The sequence below is a fragment of the Protomyctophum bolini genome (assembly GCF_963924005.1).
Source record: "Protomyctophum bolini genome assembly, chromosome: 9".
In the NCBI taxonomy this organism is placed as follows: domain Eukaryota; kingdom Metazoa; phylum Chordata; class Actinopteri; order Myctophiformes; family Myctophidae; genus Protomyctophum; species Protomyctophum bolini.
This window is the reverse complement of record NC_137870.1, coordinates 16923330-16941006: the sequence shown is the minus strand read 5'-3', so window position 1 is coordinate 16941006 and position 17677 is coordinate 16923330. Positions and strand designations below refer to the sequence as shown.

Here is a 17677-nt window from a genome sequence, read left to right as displayed (position 1 = left end):
TGATGTGTGCACGCACTGTTTTGCAAGTGTGTGCGTGTGTGTGCCTTTAGAGCAGTGTTTCCCAAACGTTTTAGCTCGAAACCCAAAAGAGGAATTTGATCTCTCTGCAGGACCCAAACTATGGTTTGGTCTACAAGCTCACAACACTTCCATCGGCTATTTTCACAACTTAATACAAGTATTTCCCCCCTCTAATTAATGATTATTATTTATTTATTTATTTTTAACTTTACACTCTGGAGTTACAAATAAATGATCACTGAGGATTTAACTGTGTATGAGGTCTAAGAGAGAAGGTTGTGTGTGTGTGTGTGTGTGTGTGTGTGTGTGTGTGTTAAGGAACCTTTAGTGAAAGCGGGAACCATGTTTGTAAAAGTGCTTGCAGAGGATGAGAACAGAGCTCTTTGTGGGTCACTGATCCCCCCCACACACACACACACACACACACACACACACACACACACACACACACACACACACACACACACACACACACACACACACACACACACACACACACACACACACACACCCACCCTCTCTCTCTGCAAGGTCCAGACACAAAGGACCTTCTCTCTTAAACCTCGTACACAGTCAAATCCTCAGTGTTCATTTATCCATTTGTAACTCCAGAGAGTGTCAAATTAAAAATGAAATATGAATTAATTAAAGGAATGGGTAAAACAGTTAAACAATTCCATTATATCAATTAGTTGAAAGGCAAAGGGATTGGGGGGGGGGGGGGGGGGTGCCTCAAAGCCGCTGGGACTGTTAGTCATGATGAACAATAAACACAACATTAAGCAACAATATGCATTCTGAAACATAATGAATCCTATAATTTAGAGTGTCCATTTGTTAATAATGCACAATGTATATTGTTTGTTTGTATCTGTATACAAGGTTGTTCCTTATTGCGCTTTCTAGGAATCCAATAGATCCAATCCAATGTGAGCCAACGTCCGCTATTTCTAAAAACATTTTTAACATTTTTATAATTTTATAAAATGATTAACACAGCACAATACAAATTTATCTTTTTTACGTCCTGGCACAGGGGGTTAGTGCTTAAAACGTAACCTGTCGTTCCTTGGCTAGGATTGGGTTAAATAAAATAATTTCTTTATAACATATTTTAGTTCTGCCCTGTGGAGGGTTTTGATTTAGAAATGAAATGTAATTTTTATTCATATTCCAATGTTTAATGCCAAAAACACAATGATTGCATTGTTGTTCACAATTATTTGTATGGCAATCAAATGTCAAGTACATTTTCATAGTCGTGACGGGCCTAGTGAGAAGTGATGAATGATAACTGTCTTGATAACGGTCGCCACAGCAGTGTTTATTTTGACAGATTTAGTTTTAGTCATAGTCTTTTGAAATTAATTTAGTCATTCAGTCATCTGAAATGTTTTCGTTTTGGTCTAGTTTACAAGTATTCATCTAAATCTACAGTTGATTGACAGTTTGTCGACAACAATGTATTGTGGCGAACCTTGATGGAGTCGTAAAGGCTTATTTTACACTTGCATGCTGAAAATTGCCGATCTACAAGCTCATGTTGTGGACATTTTTTAATGTAGATATGATATTTTCAGAGCGCAACCAAACATACAATAACTTGTCTTTTAGTTCTACTGGATGTCTTCTCCACAACTCCCTCCCTAACATTTTAGTCACATTTGTATTTGTTGACGAAATTGTGAATCTATTTAGACTTAATTTTACTCATCACAGCTTGGTTTTTATTTTCATTTCTATTTAGTTTTCGTCAGTGAAAATAGGTAGTCGATGAACATAGTTCGTCATAGTTTTACTCGACGAACTTAACCCATTTTGGGCGGGAACCCCTTTTGGTGTTTTAAACATGTTATAATTTAGCTTTTGAAAAATAGCAGATCTACAAGCTCATAGGTCTTGTAGGTCTGCTATTTTTGAAAAATCGTGAAAATATTTATTTCAGAAAATTGAGGTCAGGCCTTGTATGGGTTAACACTGCACCGCAGTAGTACACGGTGAAGCATAGAGGGTTGGGAAGAGTACGAGACATTTTCCTATAATGACTCATGTACTGCTTTAGACACTGGAAGCCCATTTCCTCCTCTCATCTAGCAGTCTGCTGAAAGTGACTGGTTAATGGAGACGGACGCTCATTGTCTGATGCAGCCCTGTGTTTCATGACTGCCCCACTAAAAGTAAATGTAGTTCATTGTGCAGAATATCCCATTCCACAAGTTCAAAGTGTGTGTGTGTGTGTGTGTGTGTGTGTGTGTGTGTGTGTGTGTGTGTGTGTGTGTGTGTCTGTGTGTGCGCGCGTGTGTGTGTGTGATATATAAAAATCTATTTCCAAATGGCTGAATAATCAAAATCTACAGTAAATATACTTAGTTATTTACACCACTGCCAGCCGCTCACGTTGCATCTGTCTGTCTGTCTGTCTGTCTGACAGACAGACAGATGTTGACTTATGTGTGTGTGACTCAATGTCAATGCCAATGCTAATGTTAAGGCCAGCTAATGGTGTGTGTGTGTTCTGTAGACGGAGGGATGGTACCTGGAATGTGGTCAGAGTCACAGTGAGTGGTGTTGCCGAGGTACTCAGTGTTTGTTCTAATTGTGCGCTCCACTGAAGGGCTACAGACACACACACACACCACCACCACACCACCTCCGGAAGCTGGCCCGACCCCTGCCCCAACACAGTGTATACACACATATGTACATGCTATAAGACACACACACACGCGCGCACAAGCGTATGTGCTCGCACGACAGAGCAGGAGGAAGTGGGGTGAGAGAAGGAGGGAGGTGGGCGCGTCGTGGTGGTGTGTGCGTGTCCATGGAAACGTGACTGACTCGCCACGCTATAGTCGATGCCGGTCAAGGACCTGAACTTTCTTTCTTTCCACAGTTATTATTTTCACAATGTATACTACATTCACGATTTTTATGATCTATTATTATATGAAGTTCAAGTTGTCTCTTGACAATATGCCCCCATATGGAGATGAAGATGATGGACATGCCCGACGGCATTGTTAGGCAACAATTGAAATCGCTGCTTGTGTGACGTCAGGCGGAAAGAAAGAAAAGCCTATTTCACCCACTTAATGACACGTATAATATAACCCTGGCAATGCCAGGCAAGCTGATATCTGTGTGTGTGTGTGTGTGTGTGTGTGTATGTGTGTGTGCACGTGCAGTGCGGTGAAGGTTCTACTAGAAGCTGGTGCAGACCCCAATGCAGGAGACCACTTCAACAACGTATATGACACCTCCCGCGAAAACGGCATCCACTCTCTGGAAGGTATGTGTCTGTCTTTCCATGTGCGTGTGTGTATGCGTGCGCACATGTCTGTGTGTGTCTGTCCATGTGTGTATGTATGCATGCGTGCGACTCGTGCCAGTCGGTAGATGAATCCTCACTGTAGAAGCTGACATTTTCAGACATTACAATTTGCATAAATATTTGCATAGTACGTTTCATTTATTCCGTATTATTTGTTTCTGTTTATTTATTTATTTATGAAGCGTGCAGCGCTTTTTTCTTATTTGTTTTCCTGTGCAGCTACACGCACGCACACACTGATAAACACGCACACACACACACGGGGTGCACAAAGAAACATGTGCACGCACATTACATGCGCACGCACACACACACACACACACACACACACACGTGAACCCCACCCTGTGTAGGTTTTGTACAGACATATTTATATGGGGTATGTATATTGCAGACATTTATATGGCTGTCAGGTTTGGGCCCGAGTGGGCCCGCCGCGGTGCGGGGAAGCGTTTCCCAGACGCACGCTGATGGATGGGCTGGGAGGGCCTGTGTGACGCTTTATTGGGTTAGCTGTGATTATCCCGCCCAGACGGCCACACACACACACACACACACACACACACACACACACACTGCAGAGCGTGTCAGGGTAGGGATGGATGTAGGAAGGGCAGGAAGGAGTGATGGAGGGAGGACAGCGGAAAGAAACAGAAGAAGGGAGACAGGGTGGGGAGAGAAGAGAGGGTGGAAACAGGAACATGTAGGCGACGGGATGGATGGATTGAAAACATTTATATACATGAACAATTGAGAATTATTCATATATTTTATTACTGTCGGGCAGAAACCTTATCTCCATATTTCTAAAGTGTTTTTTTCTTGGAAATGAATGCCCTACGTGCGTCACACAAAAGTATCAATATTAGCAGATCTGCAAGCTCAAAACACGCCCCAAAGCGATGCATTTTGAGCTTCTAAAAAATATATTTTAATCCTGAAAAGTTTCGGACAAATGAGGTTTCCACCCGACAGACGATTTGTACATTTATTTTGTACCAAAATCCGGAGAGCTTCTTTCCATTGTGATCCTGTGTGTAAACTGAGTGGCATGTGTTTTGGCCAGGATGCAGGAGGCATAGCAGAGACATACAGAAAGTATAATCAATAATAAATGCACGTGTTCAAATTCAACATGCTAGATGGGAACACATTTTGGCGCTCTTGTCCACAGTGAGTTAGTTACAAAGTGTAAGATCATAATAAATGACACGAAACCGTGTCAATAAACAAGGTAAAAAATTATCGTACGTAGAGTACGTACAAGTGCAAAGATTTTTTTTTAAATCTGTCGAAACATGCGAGTTTGTGGACAAGCAAAATACAAAATAATAATAATGAACGAAATAACAAAACATACGTGAACATTCTGGACAAGTAACCAAAGTAATGAGTCCTCTCTCTGTCTGTCCACCAGTGCTGGCCTCCAGAGAGGATGAATTCAGCAGCAGGTTAAGCAGCAGGGCTGGTTTCCGTGGTTGCACGCCCCTCCACTACGCCACGCTGGCTGATGACCAGCGCACCGTACGCATGCTGCTGGACGCCGGTACGTAACTAACCACGCACTCTTAAGCCATTCATAGACCTGAGGCTGATTCTACAATTGCCTCTGCAAAGAAAAGAAAAAAACTGTATGTTTCTATGTCAGTCGTTCTCCAACCTTTTCATGTCAAGGACTCCTAAAAGGATATGTATTTCTCCGTCGACCCCCATATCATTTTTTTGTTCCAGGGACCCCCAAAAGCAAAGATTTAAGTTAAAAGCTTGTAGATCTGCTATTTGTGAATAGCCAAGGCATAAAATATGGCCACATTCTTAAATGACACAAATGCTTTCTTGTTTTTTATGGGTTAAGTGGATTTCAGAGGGTCATAACCACACTAAGGGCTTTAACGGGCACGCAGTGCAAGTGAGGTGGTAATGTAACGTGTCCACATCGCAACACGGTCCATAGGTCGTAGGTAAAAACCAAAAATAAGTTTCTGGGAGTGTTGCTGAAATTCTGCCTCATAAAATAAACAAAGATGACAAAATTACACTGGAAACAGCTTATATGCTAATATACAGAATGCAAAAACAACAGTAAACATGATGAGTTGTGTAATATCAGTGTGTGCCAGGTGTAGGATAGTTTTGCATATATATCACAATAAGCTCTTGTATGGGTACAGATATATTGTTTTCCTGCACCAAAATCCTCATACATCTAAATAATCACATAAAACACCAGCGTGTGTGTGAAAGCACATTCAGACAATCCTAGACCTCGGTATAGCGTTGCAAAAATAGCTGATCTTTACAAGCTTGTGGATGAGCTAAAAAATGGAAAATCTATTACATTGATATAGTTTGTTGCACACTATTACCTTCTACACAGAAAACAGCTCGCAAATATCTTCATTCAGTATGTGGACACCAGATACATTTGTCATTTCCTTATTGGACAGACTAGACTATATAATTGCATCACATCCTGTAACATCCTTAGATGCCAAGATGCAAAGAAGAGCTTTCCAGGCATGGATTTCCACAAAAGCTTTTTTCCACGATACAAAGAAAAATACTTGGTCTTACAGATTTAATCCGGGACTCATTGTAATGAATTAAACACCATTTTAACCAATCTGTATGTTAGTTAATGGTTGTTAAATGTTAATACAATATAGCTACTGTACCATCAGCTGCAGGGTTTGGAGGTGGTCTCCGAGTCCCTACACTAACATTTCGACCACAGGGTGAGGTAGGACACTTAAGGCCCATTCATAGTCCAGTTTTCGGTGAAGCAGTGACCACTGAAACCGTGGTTAGTAAAACCATTGCATCTTATGAGAGGCAGGGTTCTTGTGCTGCCGGTATGCGCGCGCATGCTGTTGCTTATCAGTGTGACGTCGTCTGTTAAGGCGTCTATACGCCAGTGGTTATCAAAACCACTTGAATGTGCATTTTCATGTTTGATTCAATTTATTGTGTTCTGGCTTGGATCAATGGAACTAACTTAGTATAGTTTTTAGTTCATATTTATTGGTATCACAAAGAAAACCTATATCTATCTACTAGAATTTCGCCGGCCTTCGGCCGGCGAATCCTAGTTACATTGCAGCGCAATATGGGAAGAAGGAAATTGCGGGAGGTGACAGACTCCACTTCATGTTTCAGCTGTGTTTTTAAACTCAGTAGTGTGCCCTGCACATGTAGTAACGGATGGGTTATAAATTATTATAACATAAAGTGTTTTTTATTTCTCATAAATACGCAAACATGGTGAAACAACTACAGTCACAGAGAGCAGTGCCAAGGTAGCTGCTGCCTGCTAACGATGCAAACAACAGCCTTGCCTGTCGTGTGTGTGTGTGTGTGTGTGTGTGGGGGGGGGGGATAGCACTAATTTTCGACATTTTACTGTGTCATAAATATTTACATCTGTAGCCTATATTGTGATTACATTTGACCGTACATTTGACTCTTGTGTTATATTCTTGTGAAATATTCAGTAAAGTATTGTGGTGAAATATTCACCCCAAGTTGATAAGATATGCAGAGAATATAATACCAAGAACCCCCAGTTTGAAATGCATTAGGCCACAGACCCCCATTTGATACCATTTGCTCTCTGGGAAAATCAGGGTCCATTTGGTTCCATTTGTATGCTCTTGGAGTATGATGACTGTGCTAACAGTATTATCATAAAATATGTCTCAGTTTGAAGATTCAAAAAAACATATTTCATATGTGTGAGCTTGTAAAGTAGAACGTTCAACCTAGAGACAGTGTTGCCAAGTCTGATCATTATAAGCTACTTTGGACTTGTTTATCTATTGGTAGTCCTTGACATGGAAATGTTTGAGTTCCACTGCTCTGAAACAACAACAACAAAGTTTGACAGTCAACACTATAATTGATTATTTTAAGACTAATTTCCGGAACATTTCTGATTTACCTACTTTGAACTGGCCTATTAACATTTTTATAGACCTGGTTGCTTGTTTCACTCTCAAATCCACGATATGTGGCAACCCTGGTCCCTGGTTTGTTTTGGTTTGCGTGTAGGGATGGGTATCGTTAGGATTTTTTCGAGTCCGGTACCGATTCCGGTTCTGCTTATCGATTCCGGTTCTTAACGCTTCCCTATTTCGGTTCCAAAATGATATAAAAGAGGTCAAATGTTTAACAAAAAAGCTCAATGTCAGGTAATGTGTATGTTAGTGCTGTCAGGCAATTAATCGCAAAACCTTTTTTGCTCTAAATTCAATGATGAACTGAAAGAAAACGCTGTATTGTAGAGGTTTGACAACATTAATGTTACTTTTTTTATTTACCTTTTTTCCACATGACGTATGAAAAGTGCAATGTGCATTATTTTATGGCTTGCCCATTTTCTCTCTTTTGAATAATTCTGTGCAATTAGCACATTCAACACAAACAACTGTTTCCATAAAACAAACTAACATAGGCTACTTCTCTATAAGCAGAATCATGAATAGGCCTATTTAATTTATACAAAAGGAGAAGAGAGAGAGCAATGTGTTTGTGGCTCAAACTTTGTCTAATATTGTTTTAGAGCAGTGGTTCTCAAACATTTTCATGCCAAGAGCAAAGCACCCCCAATATTTTTTCAATCTACAAAAATAATCCCCAAATAGCTTATAAATTAAATTAAATTAAATTACTTACTAATCGCTTATTTGGCAACACTGGCAAGAAACGACCAGTGTTGATTCTTTTTGTCTTATTTTGTATAGACCTAGGTGGCTTGTTTCTGCCATAGAGTTATACTGGCAACACCTCTGGTTTCTATAGCTAGCTGGTGCTGCTGCTCTCTCGTCTCTACATGTGTGTACTGTCAGTCCCAGCTCCGTGACTGGGAGATGGGAATGTCGATAGTCTGGATAGAACTTTGTGTTACAGTTAAATCAATACAAAAGTACCACACAACTGAAAAGTATCGCGACTGTGACGGCGATCATGTTTGGACATCTATGGACAGCTATTTTGGACAGCTATTTTTCGTGGCACATTATGTTTAATCACAACAACGTCACGTTTACTTTAGCTCCTCAATGTTTGGGTCGGGACATGTATGTGTCTACGTGCATATGCGCTCTGCGCTCCAGTCTTAAGCATTAACATTTCAATGGCCGAGGATGGTTAGAGTCTATTGTTCCGTGTTGTTGTTATCGCACGTCTAATGGTTAGATGTGTGACAACGCAACAATAGGAAGCGATTACCACGGTCCATTCTGTTGCTGGCTCTCCAAGTAGCATGATCTGATTATAATCAGCTGTTTTATGTGCGTGCGTGCGTGCAGGGTGTCACCCAGGAACCGATAGAGAGAACCGAAATTGAATTATTGTAATGGGTACCCGGTACTCGAGCATGTTCGGTTCGGTACCGGATTGGTCCCGAGGTTCGGGACCCACCCCTATAATTGCGTGTGGATGTTTTTTTGTGTTGCTTTAGCATCTTTAGCACAGTAGCTATCAGAGGCTGCTGCTGCTGTCATGAAAACGCAAGTTTCTGTCCCAGAAGCTCACGTTAGGTCTGCGCCCCCCCCCCTCTCTCTCTCTCTCTCAGAGTCTCTCTCTCTCTCTCTCTGACGTTCTCTCTCTCTCTCGCTCGCGCGCGTTACTCTAACACGTCTTTCTGTCTCTCTCTCTCTCTCTCTCTCTGTCAGAAAGCGTTGTCAGTTTACTCACAGCACCGTCACTCCTGTCAGTTATTTCGTCGTGTATTGGTAGCCTATATGAGCCGCATTTCACTTGAATAATGTTGTGTGCGCACGTGCGCACGCTGAGAAAGACAGTTATTTAATGAAACTGAAAATTATAATGTGCTGCACTGCTGTCTCGCCGCCGTATAGCCATTCCTGTGTGTGTGTGTGTGTGTGTGTGTGTGTGTGTGTGTGTGTGCAGGCGTGTGTAGTCGGCATTGGCTGGCAGGCGAAAATAGCAAAAGCTATACGTGTAATGTAAATATTTCGGCACAATCCAAGTAGTGACAATGAACAATGTTGATTTAACTAAGGGATTCGCTGAGTGTTTTATTTTGTAAATACAGGGATTTAGAAGTGATAAGCAAAATAGTGAGCCAATAATTTCTCCCCTTCCTTCTGTCTGTTATCCTGCGAGAGCCCTAAAAAGCAAGATGGCTGATTGTGAGAGTGTGAAAAGTAATGTGGGGGCGGGCCTGGTGGGCCTATGAGAACACAGAGCAGTGTTGCCAGGTTTGCGAATTGTAAGCGAGTTGTAGTGTGTGCAAGTAGCCTGGTTAAAAGGCCTTGTTTCTGCCCCTGTGGGGCAACAGCAGTTTCTGTCGACCAGTTTCTGTCCACCGCTTTTGGCACGTGACCAACTTAAGACTTGTTAAATTAGATAAATGCATCAAGTCTCTGTCTGTACGTACATGTGTACGGCTGTAATGCACGTAACTCGATAACCGTTCGCTCCACTGACTTCAAATTCGACACACACGTTCCACACCTCCACAGGGAGTGCAGTGTCCGGTGTCAAGTCGGTCGGACCCATGGTTATCCAGAACCGCCACAAAAGGCCACTGCCCAGGCTCTGGACAGGGCCCCTGCCCATGCTCCATATATGGAGCTGGCCTGTTCTGACATCACAACACTCAATATTTTGGCATAAAAGGGACACAGATGGGTGGAATGGGTACTCTCACACGGGTATTGCATAGCCGCGTGGGGCATGGATCTCCTACTTTCAGCGTTACCGACTGAGTGTTCTACAGCCGGGCCACCGGTGTGTATATACAGTGTGAGTGTCAGACTTTTCCACTGAACGCAATCTGTTAAGGGAACAATTCAGCAGTAGTGAGTCAATTACTATTACAGAGGAGGAGGTGCGTAGAACTCTCAATAGAATTAACCCACGCAAAGCACCGGGTCCCGATGGGATAAGGGGTTATGTGCTTAAGGAGTGTAGGGAGCAGCTCAGCCCTGTACTGAGACACATGTTCCAGGTATCGCTAGATACACACTATATACCAAAAGCGTGGAAGACCTCGCTTATAGTTCCAGTGCCGAAAATGTCTAATCCCAAAGTCCTTAACGACTATCGGCCAGTTGCCTTGACATCATTGTTAATAAAAAGCTTGGAGCGCATTATCTTAAATAACCTCCTTAATAATGTGCAACATGAAATGGACCCCTTGCAATTTGCATATAGAAAGGGGAGGGGCACTGATGATGCTCTTCTTCTTATGCTTAATAAAATCTACTACCATCTAGATAAACCTCAAAAGAAACGATATGCTCGAGTACTCTTTGTAGACTTCTCCTCTGCGTTTAACACAATGAGACCTCATATTTTGATGAGGAAACTCTTTGATATGGGTGTTAACACCAATATCATCAGGTGGGTGGAGTCATTCCTGACTGAGCGGGTACAACAGGTCAAGGTGAATAAAGCAATATCTCTCCCCATTACGACCAACACGGGGGCTCCACAAGGGAGCGTGATTTCACCAGTACTGTTCACGCTGTACACAAGCGACTGTAGGAGTGAGTCAGATAACACCTGTATTGTTAAATTCGCAGACGACACAGCTATTGTTAGTCTGATTGAGGATGATGAGATAAGCTATAGAAGAACAGTGGACGAGTTTGCCGGTTGGTGCAGGAGTTACTTCCTCCAGCTTAATATCAAAAAAACTAAGGAGGTCATATTGGACCTTAGGACTGGTGCCCATGCACACCAGGAAATAGTCATTGGTGGGGATGGGGTAGTGATGGTGGACGAATATAAGTACTTGGGTACAACGATTGATTCCAAGCTGACATGGAATTCCAACACTCATTCCATCTACAAGAAAGGTCAGCAGAGGCTGCATTTTATGCGCAGACTGAGACAGTATAACGTTGAAAAAAATATCATGGCACTCTTTCATCGATCCTTTGTGGAGAGTGCATTGACATTTTGTTTTGTTTCATGGTATGGCTCAGTATCATTGGTTAATAAGAACAAACTCCATAAAATCATCAGCGTGTCCAGCAAAATAGCTGGGGTACGATTTGAGAGTATGACCTCAATGTATGAGACCCGGGTACTCAGGAAGGGGAAAGCCATTACTAGGGACAACACACACCCGTTACACAGCCAATACCATCTTTTACCATCAGGGCGACGGTATATGGTACCTTCCCTGCAGGCTAGGGCCTCAAGATCGTTTGTTCCCATAAGTATAGGACTTATGAACAAGCAGGCCCCATCTCAGTTCCGTGCATAGAGTGTGATGTGATGCCTCTTGGAACTATGACTGGTGGCCTTCTGTTGGCACTGTTTCTTTATTGTCTATGTACTGTCTGTGATCTGTTTGTTTGCATGTTTTATGTATATCCTGATGACTGCTGTGCACAAAACAAATTTCCGAAAGGACAAATAAAGTATCTATCTATCTATCTATCTATGCAGCAAAGATCCGTCTGGCTCGGGAATCGAACCCAGGACTAGCATCATAGCCTATGTGGTACACACTTTAACTACTCAGCTATCAGGGCGACTGTGGCTCAGGAGGTATAGCAGGTCGTCCAATGATCCACTCGGCGGTTCGAATCCCGGCTCCTCCTGTCTACATGTCGAAGTGTCCTTGGGCAAGACACTGAACCCCAATTTGCTCCCGATGTGCTGGTTGGTGCCTTGCATGGCTTCTGCCGCAATCGGTGTATGAATGGGTGAATGTAATGCACAATCTATGTAAAGCGCCTTGGATAAAGGTGCTATATAAATGCACCATTTACCATTTATCAGCGCCCCCAGAAGAAAAAATAACATTTATTTCAATGGTTGGATTTCATTGGCTGGTCTCTCCACTATGCTTCAGGCGAGACACTGTGCTTCAACCTCTATCACAAAGCTCATTAGAAATTGATCGTTCACATGCATTTCCGTTCAACCACAATTTACTCGCACCTGTCATTGACCCAAGCACACCAGCACATGTCATGCATGCATGCATGCACAGTTGCACACATACAATCACATGCACACACGCACGCAGCCACGCACACCACACACACACACACACACACACACACACACACGAAAGCCTGCTCGCGCACACTTCCTGTGGCCATACCCCAAGGGCATGTTGTGCACAGGCCAGCCGGGGTCAGAGTTCAACTAGACCCGGGTTGTTTAAGCAGATGGACAGACGCTCTGCCCGCAGGGCGCGTGTGATTCATAGGCTTGTTTTAATAGTTTATTACTGCGCTGGCACCGTTAGATCATCATTTACAATGATTTCAAACATTCATACGTATATTGATCTATTTGTATTTTAATCACGTCTCTTTTTTTAACAGATTTGTTTTGGTTTTTGCTTTCTAAAACATGATGTAACCACATGAACACTAGCATCCCTACATACTCTGGGGTGACAAATAGCAGTTGTACAAGCATTGTGAGTATATATTTGGTGTAGAGGGACCTAGTGCAGAGCCCAGGATTTGTGAGGGGAAATTGTACTACTACTTTGTGTGTGTGTGTGTGTGTGTGTGTGTATATATATATATATATATATATATATATATATATATATATATATATATTCACTTTTTAAGCCCAGAACTAGCCCATGTAAACACACAGACACACACTAGTAATAATGCCTTGTTTGTGTTTATGATGGATTGCACATCTTTGCAGAGTAGCTGCGTCTGTCTCTGATCTCGCAGCTCTCTGCATGCGTAAACAAATCACCCTCACCTAACCGAATCAAGTGTTCTGCACGCCCATCTTTTGAATTAAAGAGGTACGAAATTTCACAAAGCAGAGGCATTTGGTTTTAAGCCAATCATATTAAAAGACGGAGGTCCTCGTTGCCGGGGCGACGGGTAGGCGCCACGATCATGACCAATCACGACACAATCGTGAACATTTCAGAGTCGCCCTCCGAATGCATGACGGTGTGTGTGTGTGTGTGTGTGTGTGTGTGTGTCGGTCAAAGTTCTGGTTGCATTCATAAATAATGCAACCAGCACACATATTTTATATAAGATCTCTTTGTTGTTATTTTGTTAAATGTCTCTCCTCCCCATTTATTTTGTTCCTCTCATCATCTCCTCTCCATCTCTGCCCAATCTCTCCATTACACCCCTCTATCATAGAAACGTAATAATACATAATGCACAGTACACACTACACACACTGCTTAAGAACTGTGTGTGTGTGTACTGTGTGTGTGTGTGTGTGTGTTACACTCATACTGAGTGTGTCAGTATGTATGGTCCATTATTTTGTCCATCCATTATTTTGCGCACGCTCGTTCTTTTGGCCTTGGCCAGCACTGGACACACATCTCCATCCATCACAGTCTCCATGGTCACCCTCAGGCTTCCGCCTGCCCACAGTCCCTCACCCTGCCTGGGGAGGCTCTCTACCCGCTCCCCAGGCCCTGTGGAGGCCCCGTGGAGGCCAGGGGGTTGAGTAATGGACAGAGCCGTGGGTGGCAGCGGGTTGCCAGAGAGAGAGACACACACACACACACACACACACACACACACACACACACACACACACACACAATAAAGTTGAGTGTTAATTTAACACAGAATGAAAAGATTGACCCATAAGATGAAAAATTAACAGTGTATTTTATCTATACTGTATATAAGTACTGTACTGTACATTCATTGTATGCAGTTCCATTAACAAATGCATGCTGCACACACACACATTTCGATTTCTTTATTTGAATCCACAAATTACAATTAATTTTACAAGGAAACAAATATAACGGGGTTGACAGTTCATGTTCACTTAAGGATACACATGGCACCTCCTTCTCCACACAGACAAACTGCCTATAACAGACGAGACAGAACAGTATTTGGCAAGTTGTTTGGCTTTGCTTTTTGTCATGCCAGCTATTCTTAGGCCACTCATGGTCAGTTTGTGCACATGGCCCAGGCTTCCGAATATTAGTATGGCAAATCTACAGCGATACCCCAAGTTTGTTATGCTTCCAAGTAATGGTTGATACTTAGAATATTTATCTTGGAATGCCTGGTCCATACACACACACACACACACACACACACACACACACACACACACACACACACACACACTCAGCAGGGGTCTTCTCCCACCAGCTGCACTGAAAGACAGAGAGGAAGGAGGACGGTGGGTCTCCTAATAGACATAACTAAAGGACTGTGTGTGTGTGTGTGTGTGTGTGTGTGTGTGTGCGTGCGTGCGTAAGAGAGATGGAGGGAGACTGTTGATCCCTTTATAAAGTCCAGTGGCCCAGAGGGTTGGACTGATATTAAAGCTCTAAATGACGCTATTTATTATGTCCAAGGTGTGCGCGTGTCGCTCACAAGTGTGTGTGTGTTGGATTATTGCTTTTTCTCCTTCACATTTTGGGAGCATTTGTGTTGTCACTCGGATCAATAGCTTGGTGAGCAGGACACAAAATGTAGGAGTTCATCGATAATCACAAGGATTATTAGTCTCCACGGTCAACGCTTGCAAAGAAATGTAGCTATATTGATCTGTCTCTTTCTGTCTCTCTCGCACACATGTACGCACGCACGCACGCGCACTAGCTCTCTCAAAATGTTCTAGTTTGAAGTACAAATGGCATAAATATGTTTTGATATTTATTTTATTCAGTGTCTGCCCTTATAACAGGCCAGTTTTTACAAACTATATAAATAGAATACATAGAATAGTGTATACACTTTTTATATCCTGAATCTTTCAGTAGCATCTTTCAATAACCAGTGAGTCATCTGCAACCTCCACCTGTACTTAAGTAATTATTCTTTGAAGTATCTGTACTACCGTATATATGTATTTTATGTTTATTTTGTTAATTTTTATACTCTACTACATTCCTGAGAAGGGAGAAAAGTACATCAATCTGGCATCCCACTAGTTGAGTTAAAATAATGCTATGAAACCATCATGAGTCCTGTGTGGAGGCACGCAAGTCTCTGTGTTTCTGGGTTGAAGGTTCCTGCCCTCTTCCCTCTTCAGGGCAGAAGGCACTGCTAACCACCCTCACTGACAACCCTAAACCTCTGTCCTGTCCCGTCCCGTCCCCACCCCCCACCCCCCACACACACACGCGTTGGCATTGTGCTGTTTTTCACCCCTCACAGAGAGTCCGTTGAATGATAAAGCCTTCATAGAAACCACTTCCTGCATCGACGTTCTGAGCGTCCTGCTGTGCTGCAGTGTGCATCAGTGTGTTACAATGTCCCCCGCCCTGCCGTGCGCTTGTGTGTGTGTGTGTGTGTGTGTGTGTGTGTGTCTCAGAGTGTGTAACATCGGCACACGTTGCAGATATATATATAAGCCCCCTGCTTGGCTGCAGTTAGCCTGACTGACCCCTGAACTGTGACCTCTCACACCTAGCCAGACGTTCCACCCGTCCTACTGGGGCTGTGTTTGTGTATATCAGTCGACCTCAACGTTGGGCCACCCTTTGGTTCCCTGCAGTTAAATGAACACTATGATGATTTCACAGCATTAGACTGGGGGTCTGAGAGATGTAAAGGGTCCCCCATAGCGCAATGGTTGAGGATCATTTAGAAAAGAAGGAAACACGCACAACTCCAACTGTCTCAATCTCTTGGAACATTTTACCGGGTGCACGGTCAGGAAACACTTTAAAAGAAGGAGAATACCAGCACTCAAGGAGTAGTCCTTTAAGGCACTTTATTGTCTCATCTTAAATGGGAAAGGTATACATGCTGCAAGCAGCAACACAATGAACGCGTTTCGGTCAAGGACCCGCCCGCCCGCGGTGTGTGTGCATGTGCCAACCCCCTGCAGACAGCCACACAGGACAAGGTATGTACATGTATCACACACACACACGTTGTAAATACAACGCTGACGAAGGCCCTTGGCCGAAACGCGCTCGTTGTGTTGCTGCTTGCAGCATGTATACCTTTCCCATTTAAGATGAAACAATAAAGTACCTTAAAGGACTACTCCGTGAGTGCTGGTATTCTCCTTCTATAGATTGAGGATCACTCATAATATTTAATATGGACAATATCGTGTGTGTGTGTGTGTGTGTGTGTGTGTGTGTGTGTGTGTGTGTGTGTGTGTGTGTGTGTGTGTGTGTGTGTGCATGTGTGTGCGCAGGTGCCAACCCCCTGCAGACCAACAGCCAGGGCGCCACACCACGGGCGTACGCCAAGCAGGGAGAGCTGAGTACACTGTTGAAAGAGTGGGAGGATAAGGTATGTACATGTATCACACACACACTGTACACATGGCATGGCACATTCATGTGTCCAGCACATTTCAGCGAGGTAATTCCAACTACATAAAACTATAAGCATTAATACACCAAGATACAGAGCAAAATAAATATACCATAAATACATAATAATAGACATGTGATAAACTAACAATAAAGCTGAAATGATAGTGCAAAAGTATTGCGATAAAAGGCAGAAATGAGCAGGTTTTTAGCTTTAATTTAATATAACGTAAAAGAAGAATAGTTGTAGGCAATGGTGTAAACTAATTACATTTACTCAAGTACTGTAATCAATTCCGGACTTTTACTTAACACAGTATTCCTTCATTATTGATACCTTTTACTGGAGTAAGAAATGCGAGTACTTTTCCCAGCCCCTGGTTGCTGCAGGCAGCTGCAACCCACTGGTCTGTCTGTATGAGTGGTCCCATGTAGCAGACATCTGCAACCCACTGGTCTGTCTGTATGATGCAGCAGACATCTGTATGCTGATCCTATTCACACTATAATGTAACACATTAAAACACATCAGCACTCTGCAGGTCACACTGTGGGACGTCTCTCTCTCTCGGTTGGTGGAAGGATTGATTGACAGGTGGTGTTTAGAACTGGATGCGTAAAAAGCTGTCCGCAGCCTGCCAAAGGTTAACTGGGGTTAACAACTTTCAACCTGCCCCCTCCCTGTTTTTGGGCATGTCATAATCGGCAAATATTTCACAACATATATTTGTTTTACCCATTTAGACCTGGAACACCTATTTGTTTTTTATACCTTTCAATCGTGGAACACCTTGTTTTGTCATTCGTAATTAGCTGTTGGCTATATACTGTAATGGCAACAGCTAATGTTTCAGAAACTTTTCGCCATGCTTTGTGAGCTTGTAATTCTGCTATTTTCACTGTTCAACGTACTGTTCAAAGTATATACTGTATAGGGCTAATAAATGCCCCTGTGCTATGTTTCTCCCTGCTGTTCGACAGAAACTATGTATTTATAAAATACCAACTTATTAGGTACAATAAACAGATTACAGTAGACACTGCCGCCGATGCAGTAAAAAAATATATACACTTTTTAATTTACTTCAATT

General features: G+C 42.7%; 2 protein-coding genes across 3 annotated transcripts in view; one reads left to right on the top strand and one right to left on the bottom strand.

Annotated features, from left to right (window-relative positions):
* LOC308321523 (myelin-associated neurite-outgrowth inhibitor-like) overlaps positions 1-17677 on the bottom strand; it is a 395831-nt gene that overhangs the window by 112650 nt on the left and 265504 nt on the right. The gene's annotated exons all lie outside the window — the stretch shown is intronic.
* Positions 1-17677, top strand: part of clpb (ClpB family mitochondrial disaggregase) — a 53164-nt gene that overhangs the window by 12266 nt on the left and 23221 nt on the right. For both annotated transcript variants that reach the window (XR_013964602.1, XM_080772192.1), the window contains exons 4-6: positions 3207-3310; positions 4770-4898; positions 16466-16563. Coding sequence is in view for 1 of the 2 variants with exons in the window: in XM_080772192.1 (XP_080628318.1) it covers positions 3207-3310; positions 4770-4898; positions 16466-16563 (331 nt within the window). In the remaining variant the exon portion in view is untranslated. The remainder of the gene's footprint in view (positions 1-3206; positions 3311-4769; positions 4899-16465; positions 16564-17677) is intronic.